Raw genomic sequence first — 13,142 nt, 5'->3', positions numbered from 1 at the left:
TACCTCTCAATCTGAACGCTACGACAGCCACACGACATAAACGCAACAATGTGCAGCACGCTCCCGACCATACTCGAAGACATATCCAGCCCACACGTAATACACATGCTATAGCACACAAACCATTCTAATTCCTACCTTCCTTTTATTCCTTCTCAGATATTTTGAATTTACCTGAGCAGGAATGCAAGTATGAAGAGGGGAGCTCTCTCAACCTACTTTCATATAATTCAATATATCATACAAAGCATATTATGCCTCAACAAGGATTCCTTTTTTTTTGCTATTGACTTTACGTCGCACCGACACAGATAGGTCTTACAGCGACGATAGGACAGGAAGGGTCTAGGACTGGGAAGGAAGCGGCCATGGCCTTAATTAAGGTACAGCCCCAGCATTTGTCTGGTGTGAAAATGGGAAACCACGGAAAACCATCTTTAGGGCTGCCGACAGTGGGATTCGAACCTACTATCTCCCGAATACTGGATACTGGCCGCACTTAAGCGACTGCATCTATCGAGCTCGGTAAGAAGGATTCTATAAAACTAGCATGTATCAGCAAAATATAGACTAAGAATGAACATAGTATCTGTTAAACAAGCTACAGAACCTCATTTCTGCTGAACGCAATGATCCCCGCATATTTGCAGCCCAACAATGCACCTGAATATATCTATACAACAGTTGGACATAACGTCGGCATACAGCATAGACATTTCAACTTGACACCAAACCTGTGACCATTTTGAACTCTAAGAATTGTACCCTATTTTTAACCTTTTAGCAGTACAATTTTTGGAGTATGTGACACTCATGGGACTCCAGCAAGCCAAAGCACTTTAATTGTACTATATATATATCGTATGACATAATGTTTGCACAGTCCGGCTAAATGGTTAGCGTGCTGGCCTTTGGTCACACGGGTCCCGGATTCGATTCCTGGCAGGGTCGGGAATTTTAACCATCTTTGGTTAATTTCCCTGGTAGGGGGCTGGGTGTATGTGTTGTCTTCATCATTTCATCCTCATCATGACGTGCAGGTCGGCTACGGGAGTCAAATAAAAGACCTGCACTTGGCGAGCTGAACCTGTCCTGGGATCTCCCGGCACTAAAAGCCATACGCCATTTCATTTTTTTCATGTTGGCATACAGCATAGTTTTTTGAACTCGACACCAAACCTCAGTGTCCATTTTGAACTTTAAGAATTGTACCCTATTTTTAACCTTTTAGCAGTACTGTTTTTGGAAAATGTGGCATTCATAAGACTCCAGCAAGTCACAGCCCTTTATTGTACCATATGTAAATATCATAACATTATGTATTTTATTAGAATAGTGGCATTCTTATTTAATTTTAGTAGTATTTTATTCTGCACAATTGCTATTCAGCAGGTTCATCAACAGCTGATGACCTATTTACAGGTCTAAATTGGTACTGTATTTTAATATAAATAATTCTAGACACTTTGTAAAATAAAGTATTGATTAGGTGGACAGCTCATCCTTCATACTTGTGTACTGGTAAATGTATTCATCCAGTCAGTATGATGGAGAGTTTGGATCAGATTTTGAATCAAAATGGGTACCTACATGTTGGAGGGAGATTACTAAATGCATTCATATCTTATGATGCTATGCATCAACTTATCCTACCACCTGATCATCACTTTACTAAGCTTATAATAAACAATGAACATCAAAGATGACTACATGCTGCACCACAGCTACTAATAGCATCACTGAGTCAAAGATACTGGATATCAAGATTATGTCAACTTGTGAAAAGGTGCACTCACTCTTGCGTTTTCTGTTTTAAGTTAAAGGCGTAGACTCTTCAGCAAATGAAAAATGCAGGAATGAGACAAGTTTTACCGGCAGAAAGTGCAAAAAGTGAGTGTGTGGTTCTTGCTCAAAGGAATGAGTCATACCAGCAAGGCCATTCCTTAACACTGGTATAGATTATGCAGGGCCTTTCTTGATAAAACAGGGCCGATGACCTAGCTGTTAGGCCCCTTTAACACTAGAACCGCCGGAGCGGTCAAAATGACCGCTACACATTTTCAAAGCCTTATTTTGACCACATTTTCTGTCGTATTGCAAAGGGCTTCAGTGGCTTTTCCTGATTACCGTTCAGAATCATCCGTGTTAAATTTAATTAATTTTGCATCATTGGTTAGAATCTAGGTAACGAGTATACCTAGAACTGCTGAAGTGGTCATTTTGACCGCTGTATATGACCGCTGTACTGATTATCATAATAAAATGTGTTAGAACATGTGCTTATTCCTCTGGTTGAGATAACATTTGTTTATAATTATTCTCCCTGCAATAATGTAAGCACAACAAGGAAACTCGGATAGTTTATGTACGGCCATTCCATTCTTCATTCTCTTCTTTATTCATGTATCAAAAGGCGGCTACGAGAACTAAAGAGCCACTCTCCTCTGGAAGTAGCGAATATCTTCCGCTGTCGTGATTCCCTAACGATATACGTTATCTTGATGTCAACATTTCAACTTTGGTACTGAAATTCAGCATTTAGACTGCAATTATACCCGGAATAGGCCGAGAACTGAAAGTTTTCAACTATTCTATTATAGTAGTAAAATAAATGTAATATGGAAAGCTGGAAATAAGAGGGGACGCATCAACACAAGTCTCTCAGGACCAAGTATTACCGGTACGTTACTAGGTACAGATGGCATCACAGAGTGGACTGTAGGAGAGTTTGGGAATACTACACCTGGCAGGATGGCTTGTCACAACATCTTGAAAGCAAATCCAGAACCCACTCCATATTCAAAGCGGTATGTTCCTGACGACAGTGTAGCGAGTGCATGGTGACTTTTTATTGATGAATCTGTATTGAAACACATCAAACACTGTACGGAAACGGAAGGAAAAAGTGTTCTAGGAGATAAATTGTAGAGTGTAAGTTTAGAAAAACTGGAGGCATTCATTGTCTTAGTGTATGCTCGTGGTGTTCTTGGAGCCAGTAGCACTAAACCTGATGAACTCTGGTCTAAAAAGTGGGGGCCACCTTTCTTCAATGAAACAATGGGAGGGGAACTGTTTTCGAGAAATCCGAAGATTTTTGCGTTTCGACATCAGAACTACAAGATTAGAACATTTGAAGACTGATAAATTTGCGTTAGTAACAAAAGTATGGAACAAATTCATTGAAAATTGTCGATTGACTTTTATTCCAGGTGAAAATCTGCCTGCTGATGAGCAGCTTTTTCCAAGCAAAACAAGGTGTCCATTCTTACAGTACATGCCCAACAAACAAAATAAATTTGGAATTAAGTTTTGGCTTCTCGTGGACGTTGACTCAAAGTTTCCGTGCAGTGGGTATCCTTACCTAGGAAAAGACAACCTCAGACCACGTGACGACTCTTCCCGAAAGTGTAGTAATGAAGTTGATAGAGCCGTTTCAAAAGAAGGGACGAACAGTGACTACAGACAACTTTTTACAACAGAGAAACTTGGTAAGAAGTTGAAAAGTAATTGTACGAATATTGTTGGAACCATTAAACAATCAAGGAGGAAATTCCCAAAGCTGTTAACGCTATGAAAGCTAGTCTTTGACTCAACTCTCCTGAAACATTCCAATGACACACAGTTTATCAAGGTAAACGAAACAAGAATGTCATTCTATACTGTACAGTACTTTGCACTCAGAAGTCGAACTTGAAGCTAATCCAAAGGATTCCCGAAAGAGAAGACTTCTTCAACAATACGAAATATGGTGTGGACGTGCTGGATCAAATGGGAAGAAAATGTACTGTTCGATCCACTACACAAAGATGTATTTCATAATATTCTTGACTCGGCAGCTATCAACTTCTGGATCATTTTCAGAAAGTGACAGGGAAGAAGATCAGTCGCCGAAATGACATCCTGAAGCTAGCACAGGAATTTCGTATGGGGTACATGGGATCTAAACCTAAGTCTGTGGATACAGAACCCGAATTTCGGGAGCCTGTGCAAGGAAAGGTACAGAAGAGGCAATCCCAAATGAAAAATGCAGGAATGAGACAAGTTTTACCTGCAGAAAGTGCAAAAAGCGAGTGTGTGGTTCTTGCTCAAAGAACATAGCTAAAGTCGTGGTACGCAGTTCCTGCTTTTAAAGACGCAGAATTGCATCAGCGTGTACAAATACACTGAAGAAAAGGAAGACACAAATATGTTGTGGTACGTGGATTTGGCAAACATGTCTTAGGTCATAAATTACACCAAATGAAATGTTAAATTTTCTTTTCTGATAATGAGTAATAGGCTAACTATTTTACCGTTCAGACTAAAAGAATTTGAAGTAAAACAATGTTTATTAGATAAGTATGTTTCATAGTGACGTTTTTGTGTTTGTAATAAATGAGGAAAATATTACATTTGCAATACAATTAAATAATTTGTTTCTGTTCCGTGTTAGATCCTATAATTAATGTTTACACTTAGTAATACATATTTAAAACGATAATGCGTTACTATACGTATTGAGAATAAAAATAATAATTCCAATACAGCGGTCAAAATGACCGCATCGGCGGTTCTAGGTATAGAGTATGTTCCGGCGGTCCTAGTGTTAAACAACAGGCATTATCTTGATAAAACATGGCACGGGATGAAGTAAGCACGTTTTTCTACTAGAGCAGTTCATCTTGATGTAATAACAACTCGCAACCAAAACCTTTGTGTGCCCTTCATCAGTTTACATCACTGAGAGGATTACCACTTAATATTCATATACATAGCAACAACAGTACCAATTTTGTCAGCACTTACAAGTAACTGAAATAAACTTAATGGTTTTTGATCAATCCAGAAGAAAGGAAGAGGATTACTGAAGCTACATGAATGGAGTAACTGAAATAAACTTAATGGTTTTTGATCAGTCCAGAAGGAAGGAAGAAAATTACTGAAGCTACATCGATGGAAGGGATCATATGGCACTTTATCCTGCCATCCGTACCTCACTTTGGCGGTATTTGGGAATCAGTGTTTAAATCACTCAAGCATCATCTTCGAAGAACAAGGGGCAATACAATACTCATACCAGTAGGCCTATTTGAAGAGTTGACTACTCCTATGCTCTATTGGGTACTTTGTCATCCCATAAAAGCTCTCTGACTTGATGATGAAATGTACCTTTACTTAGTCTGTTAATTTCAGGTTTGATTTCATTACTTCAAAATAATGGTACCCAGATATGTAAACTGTTCTACATTCTCGAACTGTTCTCCATCTATGTTCACTTGGCTTTTCTTTTTCTCTTTTCCACAGTGCATGACTACACTTTTCTTTTTACTAATTACCATTTCAAACTCTTTCAGATTTTCATTTCAAACGCCCAGTCTCCTTTCTACTTCCTTTTCTCCCTTTCCCCGAATCACCACATCTGCAAATACCAAAGCATTCACTATATCACTACTGATACTCTGTTTTACACGTTTTATGATTTCATCCATCAGTATAATAAACAATAATGGCGACAGTGCACTTCTTTGCTTGAGAGCTGTTTTTGTATAAAATATTTCAGTCACCACTCCAAATACTAACACGTAAAATTGATGTGCTAAAATGCTAAAACCATAAGCAAACTCCACATTACGAAGTATCATTTGTATTATGTTGTTAGTAAAGTGTAATTTAAAATGCCTAAGTGGATCAGCTTCTATATTTGGCTTAGGTCCTGGTTGGATATGAACTATGTTCATTTTTGGGAGGGGGGTATTTTCCAGTTTGAATCAGTTGTTTTCCATATATGCTCATCCTTACAAAAGAGGTTAGCCACTTTACAGTCAACAAAAAACTGCTCTAGAGGTTGAGAGGCTGAAGCTGAACTGTTTGCAGTAGTCGCTTCTGTTATTCTCTTCCTGGTTTCAACCCCACTTGGCAGACCTGAAAATGGTTTTCCGCAGTTTCCCATTTTCACGCGGAAGCAAATGCTGGGGCTGTACCTTAACGAAGGTCATGGCCGCTTCTTCCAACTCTTGGGCCTTTCTTATCTCATCATTGCCATAAGACCTATCTGTGTCGGTGCGACGTAAAACCAGAGTTGTATTCTCTTCCTAGTTCCTTTTTGAGATTTCCCTTTCGATGGCTGCTCAATTTGCTGAATTTCAACAGAAGCTCAGAAATCTGGATCACAGTCGAGATTATCTTCGGAACCATAGTCACTGGGGGAATAGTTCGGATCGCCATTGGAGAGTCTTCGTGCTCAGAGTCAGTTTCTAAACAGTTGTGGGTTTGGATCCCACTGGTGTCCAGCTGGCCATTTTTGTTCTGTACTTAACATATCTTCAACACGTACTACATGTACGTAACACGACCTAAAACGTTGAAAGTCTGTTTCGATTAGGGCTTGTACTTGTTTAAAGGAAGTCGTTGACTTTCACTGATAATGCGAATACTAGATTGAGTTAGGTCCGAATGTCAGCTAGAATCGAACACTTAATTACTAACCTTGTAGAAACGTAGAAAACTTAGTTCAGTTCAAATATCCATCAGAATCGAACTTGTGGTTACTTGCCACACAGAAAGGAAATTGAACTGTTCAAATGTCCACTAAAATCAAACTTGTGGTTACTTGCCACACAGAAAGAAAAATTTAACTAATTTAATTTGTTAAATGAAAGAGTTTATTCATAGAAACACACTGCCAGTTAACACTAAAGAAGCAAGTCTTATATCGCATGAAGTTCTACAACAAAGTTCTGATACACATCAACACTTGTATTGTGTCCTAATGCATGGGAGGCACTGTTTTTATTATTAACAACCTGTGATTTCACTCGCTGTCATAGGAATCTATTATAATGTTCCCTTACGATCGCAAATATTCACTCGTTGAATGGAAATAGTTGATTCTATTAAAGTTCTGCACTTCAAGAAAGAAGTGATGTTATTTCTTACAAGAAATGTTCAGAGTTCTTTGCCTGAGGAAAATAAATGAAGTTAAAGTTCTCAGGACTGTTGAGATATAGGTTCATGTCACATAGAGAAATTCAAAGTTCTCGAAGAGTTTAAGTCCCACTTCGCATCCGTGGAATTCTAAATTCGTAGTAGCGTGTAACTTCGTCCTGAGATGGGATGTCGTCACAGTGTTCACTAGTGAGCCTGCTAGGCAGAGCTCTCAATAGCGAGTAAGCTGATTAATGCCCTGGCTGGGTCCCTTATGTACCACTAGATGAGCTACGTCACACGATTTTGTCAGTTTACATTATATTAAATAACTTCTGTATCCATGAAGGGATTTGAATGAGATTTGAATTTATTGAGGTTCATGAGACTACACACAGGGTGGTGTCATTCATTCATCTTTATCTCAGTTTAGAATTGATCAAGATCAGCAAGCAGTCGGATGATATTCAGCGACGTGGCTTAGCCTTGGCAGCTAGCAACAGAGCTTATGTCACGTGCTACATGTCAGCCAGGATGGAGCAGATTGCCTAACTGCACCCTGAAATACTTCATGATTTTGAAGTACCGGTAATATTTGCTGTATCGGCATTCCTGGTAGAGTATTAATGAATTAAATTTCCTTATTTTTGTACCTTCTGGATTTTAAGTGTTATTTCATGGAAGACTGGACATTGTATCTTAATTGAGTCATTTCCAGGGGTGGGAAGTAATAAAGTAAAAGTAATTGAATTACTAGTAACAATTACTTTTTTTAGTAATGTTCATTCATAATTGAGGAGCTAGATGCAATAACAGCGTAAGTCTACTTGCACTGTTATTGCATAAATACCGTTTTTGGATTTCTCGGTCCCTTCACTACAACCTAGTCCAGGTCTTAGTTCGCTAGGGTGCCGATAAAGGTCAGGAGCTCACTAAAACCAGTACCATGCGCTACGCTGTTATTGCATGAAGCATGCTTCACGAGCTGCACGTTCAGTTGCTGCCAGTTCTTTGGCTAGAGAAGATGTCAGCGAGCGCAAGAGAAGGTTTTGTGGCTAGTGCAGACAAAAGGGTTGATGTTCTTTCACTAATGAAATACTTAAAACCTGAAAATTTTGAGTGGTGTGTGAAAGTCATGTGTGCGTAATGATTCCCTACAGTCCGCTAATGCAGCATGTGAAAGGTGAATCATCCTGATTTTGGTCAATGATGCGGTATTTAAGTATTTTAAACAAGTAAGACATACAATGTCTAAATCCTAATTATATACTTTGTGATATGTTTTTGGTTTCTTTTCATTTTTTAAGTTTAGAGAATCACTTTTTAAATGAAAATAGGAATAAAAGTTGTTCAGAAAGCAATGTTTCTAATTTTGTAACATTTCAAATATTTGTTGGGGAAGGTGGGGAATTACCGTAGCCTAATACTATAGTTGGGGAGAACACTGTTACAAACCTCTCTCGGCCCTTTGCTCAGTAAAGAACAAAAAAGGTGAATATTATATAACGAATAAACTTATTTTTTACCTTTCTTAGTTGACAATTATTTTAATGAATTTGTTGTTAATTTGAGTAAGTTTAGACATTTTTGAGAACTGAGGTGTGATAAACTGCCACTTTTGTTCCTCTATAGTGGGTGATCATGCTTTTCTATCTCCCTGATCAATACTGGTGTATGGCAAAATATAATATTCCTGCTCTTCATGCAATAACAGCGTATAAAAGGAAATTTTAAATAACTCTGTCTTTCTTATATGCTAACAGATCAATAAAATTCTTTGGGAAATACATTTCCTGGCTGTTTCAAACGTCTTTTAATGAAATTCAGGTTGATTCCTAATATTATTTTTAACTCAGAACATTTATAAACTTCAAGCTTCTGTTTCTCAAAATAACGTAAATCTACTTACGCTGTTATTGCATCCAACTCCTCAATTGTTACTTTCACAAAATGTAATTTTTACTCTTAATTTACTTCTGGAAATAAAATTGTAATAGTTACATTTTAGTTATTGTTACATTTTAGTAATTAATATATGTAGACTCGAGAGCCTGGCAACTATGGGGCCCCAGCACGCGTAAGGTATCGCATCAAGGGTATAATTCCAAGATTCGTTGCGCACTTGTTCATTTACTCACAGTAGTTGTGGTTACTGGTTGAGATTTAGATAATTGTGTACTACGTTGTCGAGACGGTAGTGGTGGTGATTATTATTGTTTTACAGAGGAAGTACAACTGGGCAACCATCTTCTATTAACACTAATCGGAAAGAAAATAGAGGAGATCCGACACTTTGAAAAATTAAGGTATCTGCTAAAGAAAGGAAGGGCACAACAGTGAAAGACTCCCTAGGTCTCGAAAACCTGATGCCGTGGAGGTCGGGAAAGAACAAGAGTTGCCTAAGGGAGGTCAGATGGGAAAGATGAAGTCAAGAACACAGATACAAGAGTGGAAACAATGCTAGGCTGTCTTAGCGGAACCGTGATCACCAACCCACACTCCCAAGTTGAGTCCTTGGTCTCCCTTTTAGTCGCCTCTTAACTACTATACCCCCACCCACAGGATTACGTGGTGGAATAAACATGAGATGGTGATGGGGTTAAGACATTTCCACTTCCCTATTTGAATAAATATTAATTAGGTATCCTGAAAATAATGCAAACTTGAAAGTTACATTCTAATTTTGCTTGGGAGCAATCATGCTTTGCACAGATGGAAGTACAAAAATTCTGGTTAGTATGCTGGGCTGTATCTAGTTGACTTGGTGTCCAGCGATGCCTTATAAGTCGGCAAGAAAGCATGCAGGAATGCTGCCTCAGAAACATGACTGCTTCTATGGCAATCTGTAAATTTGCACTTGACTGCTGTTTAGTGATCCAAACACAAATTCATTGGAGAATATAATATTTTCTTGTTACAAGCAATATCTTAATTGGCAATGCTAGTTGAATGAAACAATGTCCATGACAAATTCTCTTTCATAACTGCACATTTACATTATGCTCCATTAACATTGAACTGAACATCTTTCATATTGTACCTGTATCACTTTGTTTTTGAAACAGGTTTTGCCATGATACATTTAACAGCTCATTATCCTGGACTTGTTACTGAAATTTGCCAAAGTCTAGTTCTGAAATACCTGCTAAATTCTCCAGTTTCGTGATACCTTTTGATCCATTATCGAGCACTGCTTTTGAAGATACCACACATTATTCCACCTTTAGAAGTCATGAGAGCATTTACTGTACATGCATCCTCACTTGAATGCACTCTGGTGCTGCAGATCAGCTAAGTCTCTCGGTTTGATTTTTATATTATACCTTCATTCTTAGTGGCCATGGGCTATTATTAATGTATAAACTTATTGAAGCATTCTGGATCCTTGCAATAAACTGCAATTTCAGGCAGACTGTTTTCAATTTGATTGTTAGGGATTTTAGATCTCTTGTTTCATAGCTGAGAACATGTAATTGCAGAATTATATTTCAATTTATGGTGGTTTTTGTTCTCCTCTTTAACTCTGAATACTCTTCAGTTCAAAAGAACAGTCCTATAGGTCTAGACAGCTTTCCTGTTATATTTGCTCATTACCGTAGTCTCTGTGAGAACGAAGATACAGTAAAAGATAAACACCATTTTTGGATTACATCCTTCATTCTGCATATTAACATTTGCTAATTGAATGAACCAATGTTAGTGATTAAAGTTCTCCATCATGAGTGAAATATATGTGTGTGAGAATCTGTTTTTGAGCACCTGAAAGTTTAGATAAAATCATAACTTTACATTCTGTGTGTTTGTAGGAAGCAGTATCAAAATTGCAGTGGGATGCAGTTGAAACTGATTTTGGAGTTGAAGGCATCTCTGAAAATGAAGTGGTTGGTTTGAGCAGTCTGATACTGGGGCCAGCCATAGCTAAGGGATGCAGTGCTGTTGTGTATGCTGCTCGCAAGAAACCAAGTGAGTCTTCCAGTGAAAAAATTTTCCTCTTATTGATCATGGGTTCGATTTTTAGCCGGATCTTCTGTTTGAATTGCAGTAAAACCTTGAGACATTTCTTTTTTTTGCAGGTGACAAGGAAAAGAATGTGTTAAAAGAGAAAACATACTATTGAATTTTCAGTTTAAAACTAGCGTTTAAAACTGGCCAACAGGGATATGGAAACAGTATGTTTTATTTTCAGACATACGTGCGTTACATGTCCTGTAGGCTATATACGGGTACATTGAAAGCTGTGTCTTACCATTCCTGAAGATGAGAGCAGAATATTAAAAGTTGTGAAAACACAAGAGAACAAATAAGAAAACTTTTCAACTGGTGCTTATAAAATAGCAATATATTAAAGGATGTGAAAAACACATGAAAGCAAATATAAAAAGATTTGTACTAGGGCACAGAAATGTATTGACATAATTTTTCTACAACAAATTTATTGTTGAACTGTTAGTTGAAACCTTGTATTTCAGATCATTGGGTAATTAGACATTGTTTTCTGGTCACACTTTTAGACTATGAATTACTCTGATATTACACTCGCCCACGTGCAAGAGAATGACTTTGGTTGCTGCAAGCTTTTGCCATCATGTAGATTCAGGCCTAGTTTCATGAACAGTTGTTAACTGTAAACAAGTTGATATTTAAAGTTTTATGATTCTTGTGTTTCTTCAAGCTTTTCCTGACAATTGCTATAGTTGTATTACATGTTAATTCTTGCGAGTGTTACAAATAGTGCAAAATAATCTAGGAGGCAGTTAAGTGGCTTTGTAGCCCAGTCAATGCAATTTTGTTTGAATTTCAATGCATTTGTAAAACCTGACTTGTGAAGTCTGCATAAAGAAGTTGTCTCAACATTTGAATATTTTGAATCACAATTCCCAGTTAACAGGAAATGGTCTTTCACATACTTCTTTCATTCTTTCCACTCTGTTTAGGATCCCTCTGCAACTTGTTCATACTTCAAACTGTGCTCGGGTATGGGAGTTATTAAATATTCTAGTGTTTACAGAACCTGGTCAGACTACTCCCTGATTTGGGGGTTAGGATCATTAGTCATATGAACATTAATAGTAAAACGATCCGTTCTGATTGCAACATATTTCAGCTTTATTGCCTCCAGGTGGTTGCATTCTTGCACTTTACGCACTAGCAAAATGGCATATTTCATAGAAGTCTTGGATATCTGTTGACCTTCTTCTGAAGGAAAAGCTAAGTAATCGTCATGAATGCTATCACTGCAGAAACTCTGCTAATTATTCTACTAACTGAGGCTTTTGAAATTCTAGCATTGTCTCCAAACATTACATTAAAATTCATCAGTTTTGGATTTAAAAAGTGTTCGATGTCGAGTGCTTGACAGCACGGATTATGATGTGTACGAAGACAGTGACATAGAAATAAGTGAAGATGACTCTGAAACATCTGGCGGTATGACAGACTAATTAAATGGCATAAATTTTATTCCTAATGCTTTGTGTGCTTAATTTTTTTTAAATTTTCGTATCTGATTTCTCGGCAGTCGGCTTACAATCGATGTTGGCTTATCGAATAAGTACAATACCTGCTGATGAAAACAAGTGCTGTTTAACAGTTGTGTGATGGTTACGAAGACAGCTTATAAGTGGAATCAATTGCTTTTTTTGAAGGGTATTTGTGGAAGGCCCATCCAGAGTGTGAACAAAATCCTTAAAATGAAAACCAGAGGAAAGCTAGTGTTCAACGATGAATGCTAGTCGCATCTTCCCCAAATCCCTGGTTTCTGTTGGATTTTTCTGAAGAAAGCTTCAAGGTGGAAAATTAAAAGCTCTTTAGCAAGTATGTTGAAGTTCACAACGTGGTTTCTCCACTGTTTTCAGTATCTCCAAGCTTTCTGGGAAACAGGTGACCAGTTATATTAATGCGAATTTCACATTTTCTAATTCTAAAGTCAATTTTGGGTAGTAGTTTTTGGTTTAATTTCTGTAACTTAATATCTTTAGCTGTTGAGCTCTATGCCGTTATGGAAACTATAGTTCCATTTTTATGAGTTTCGACTTGACAGTTAGCCGGAAGTCAGCTGGTGGTGCCAAATTGCCACGAATACAAACAGCTGATTTACGACACACAACACGAACAGAAATGTAAATACTGGAATATTTATTTATTTATTTATTTATTTATTTATTTATTTATTTATTTATTTATTTATTTATTTATTTATTTATTTATTTATTTATTTATTTATTTATTATTTATTTATT

The 13,142-nt window shown here is 37.4% G+C and overlaps 1 protein-coding gene across 1 annotated transcript in view; it reads left to right on the top strand.

Moving 5' to 3' along the window:
- Pink1 (PTEN-induced putative kinase 1) overlaps positions 1–13,142 on the top strand; it is a 139,703-nt gene that overhangs the window by 3,224 nt on the left and 123,337 nt on the right. Inside the window, exon 2 of the mRNA XM_067150067.2 lies at positions 10,710–10,866. Within this exon, the coding sequence (XP_067006168.2) occupies positions 10,710–10,866 (157 nt within the window). The remainder of the gene's footprint in view (positions 1–10,709; positions 10,867–13,142) is intronic.

This window comes from Anabrus simplex, chromosome 6, assembly GCF_040414725.1.
Source record: "Anabrus simplex isolate iqAnaSimp1 chromosome 6, ASM4041472v1, whole genome shotgun sequence".
Taxonomy (NCBI): Eukaryota; Metazoa; Arthropoda; class Insecta; order Orthoptera; family Tettigoniidae; genus Anabrus; species Anabrus simplex.
This window is presented reverse-complemented; position numbering and strand designations above follow the sequence as displayed.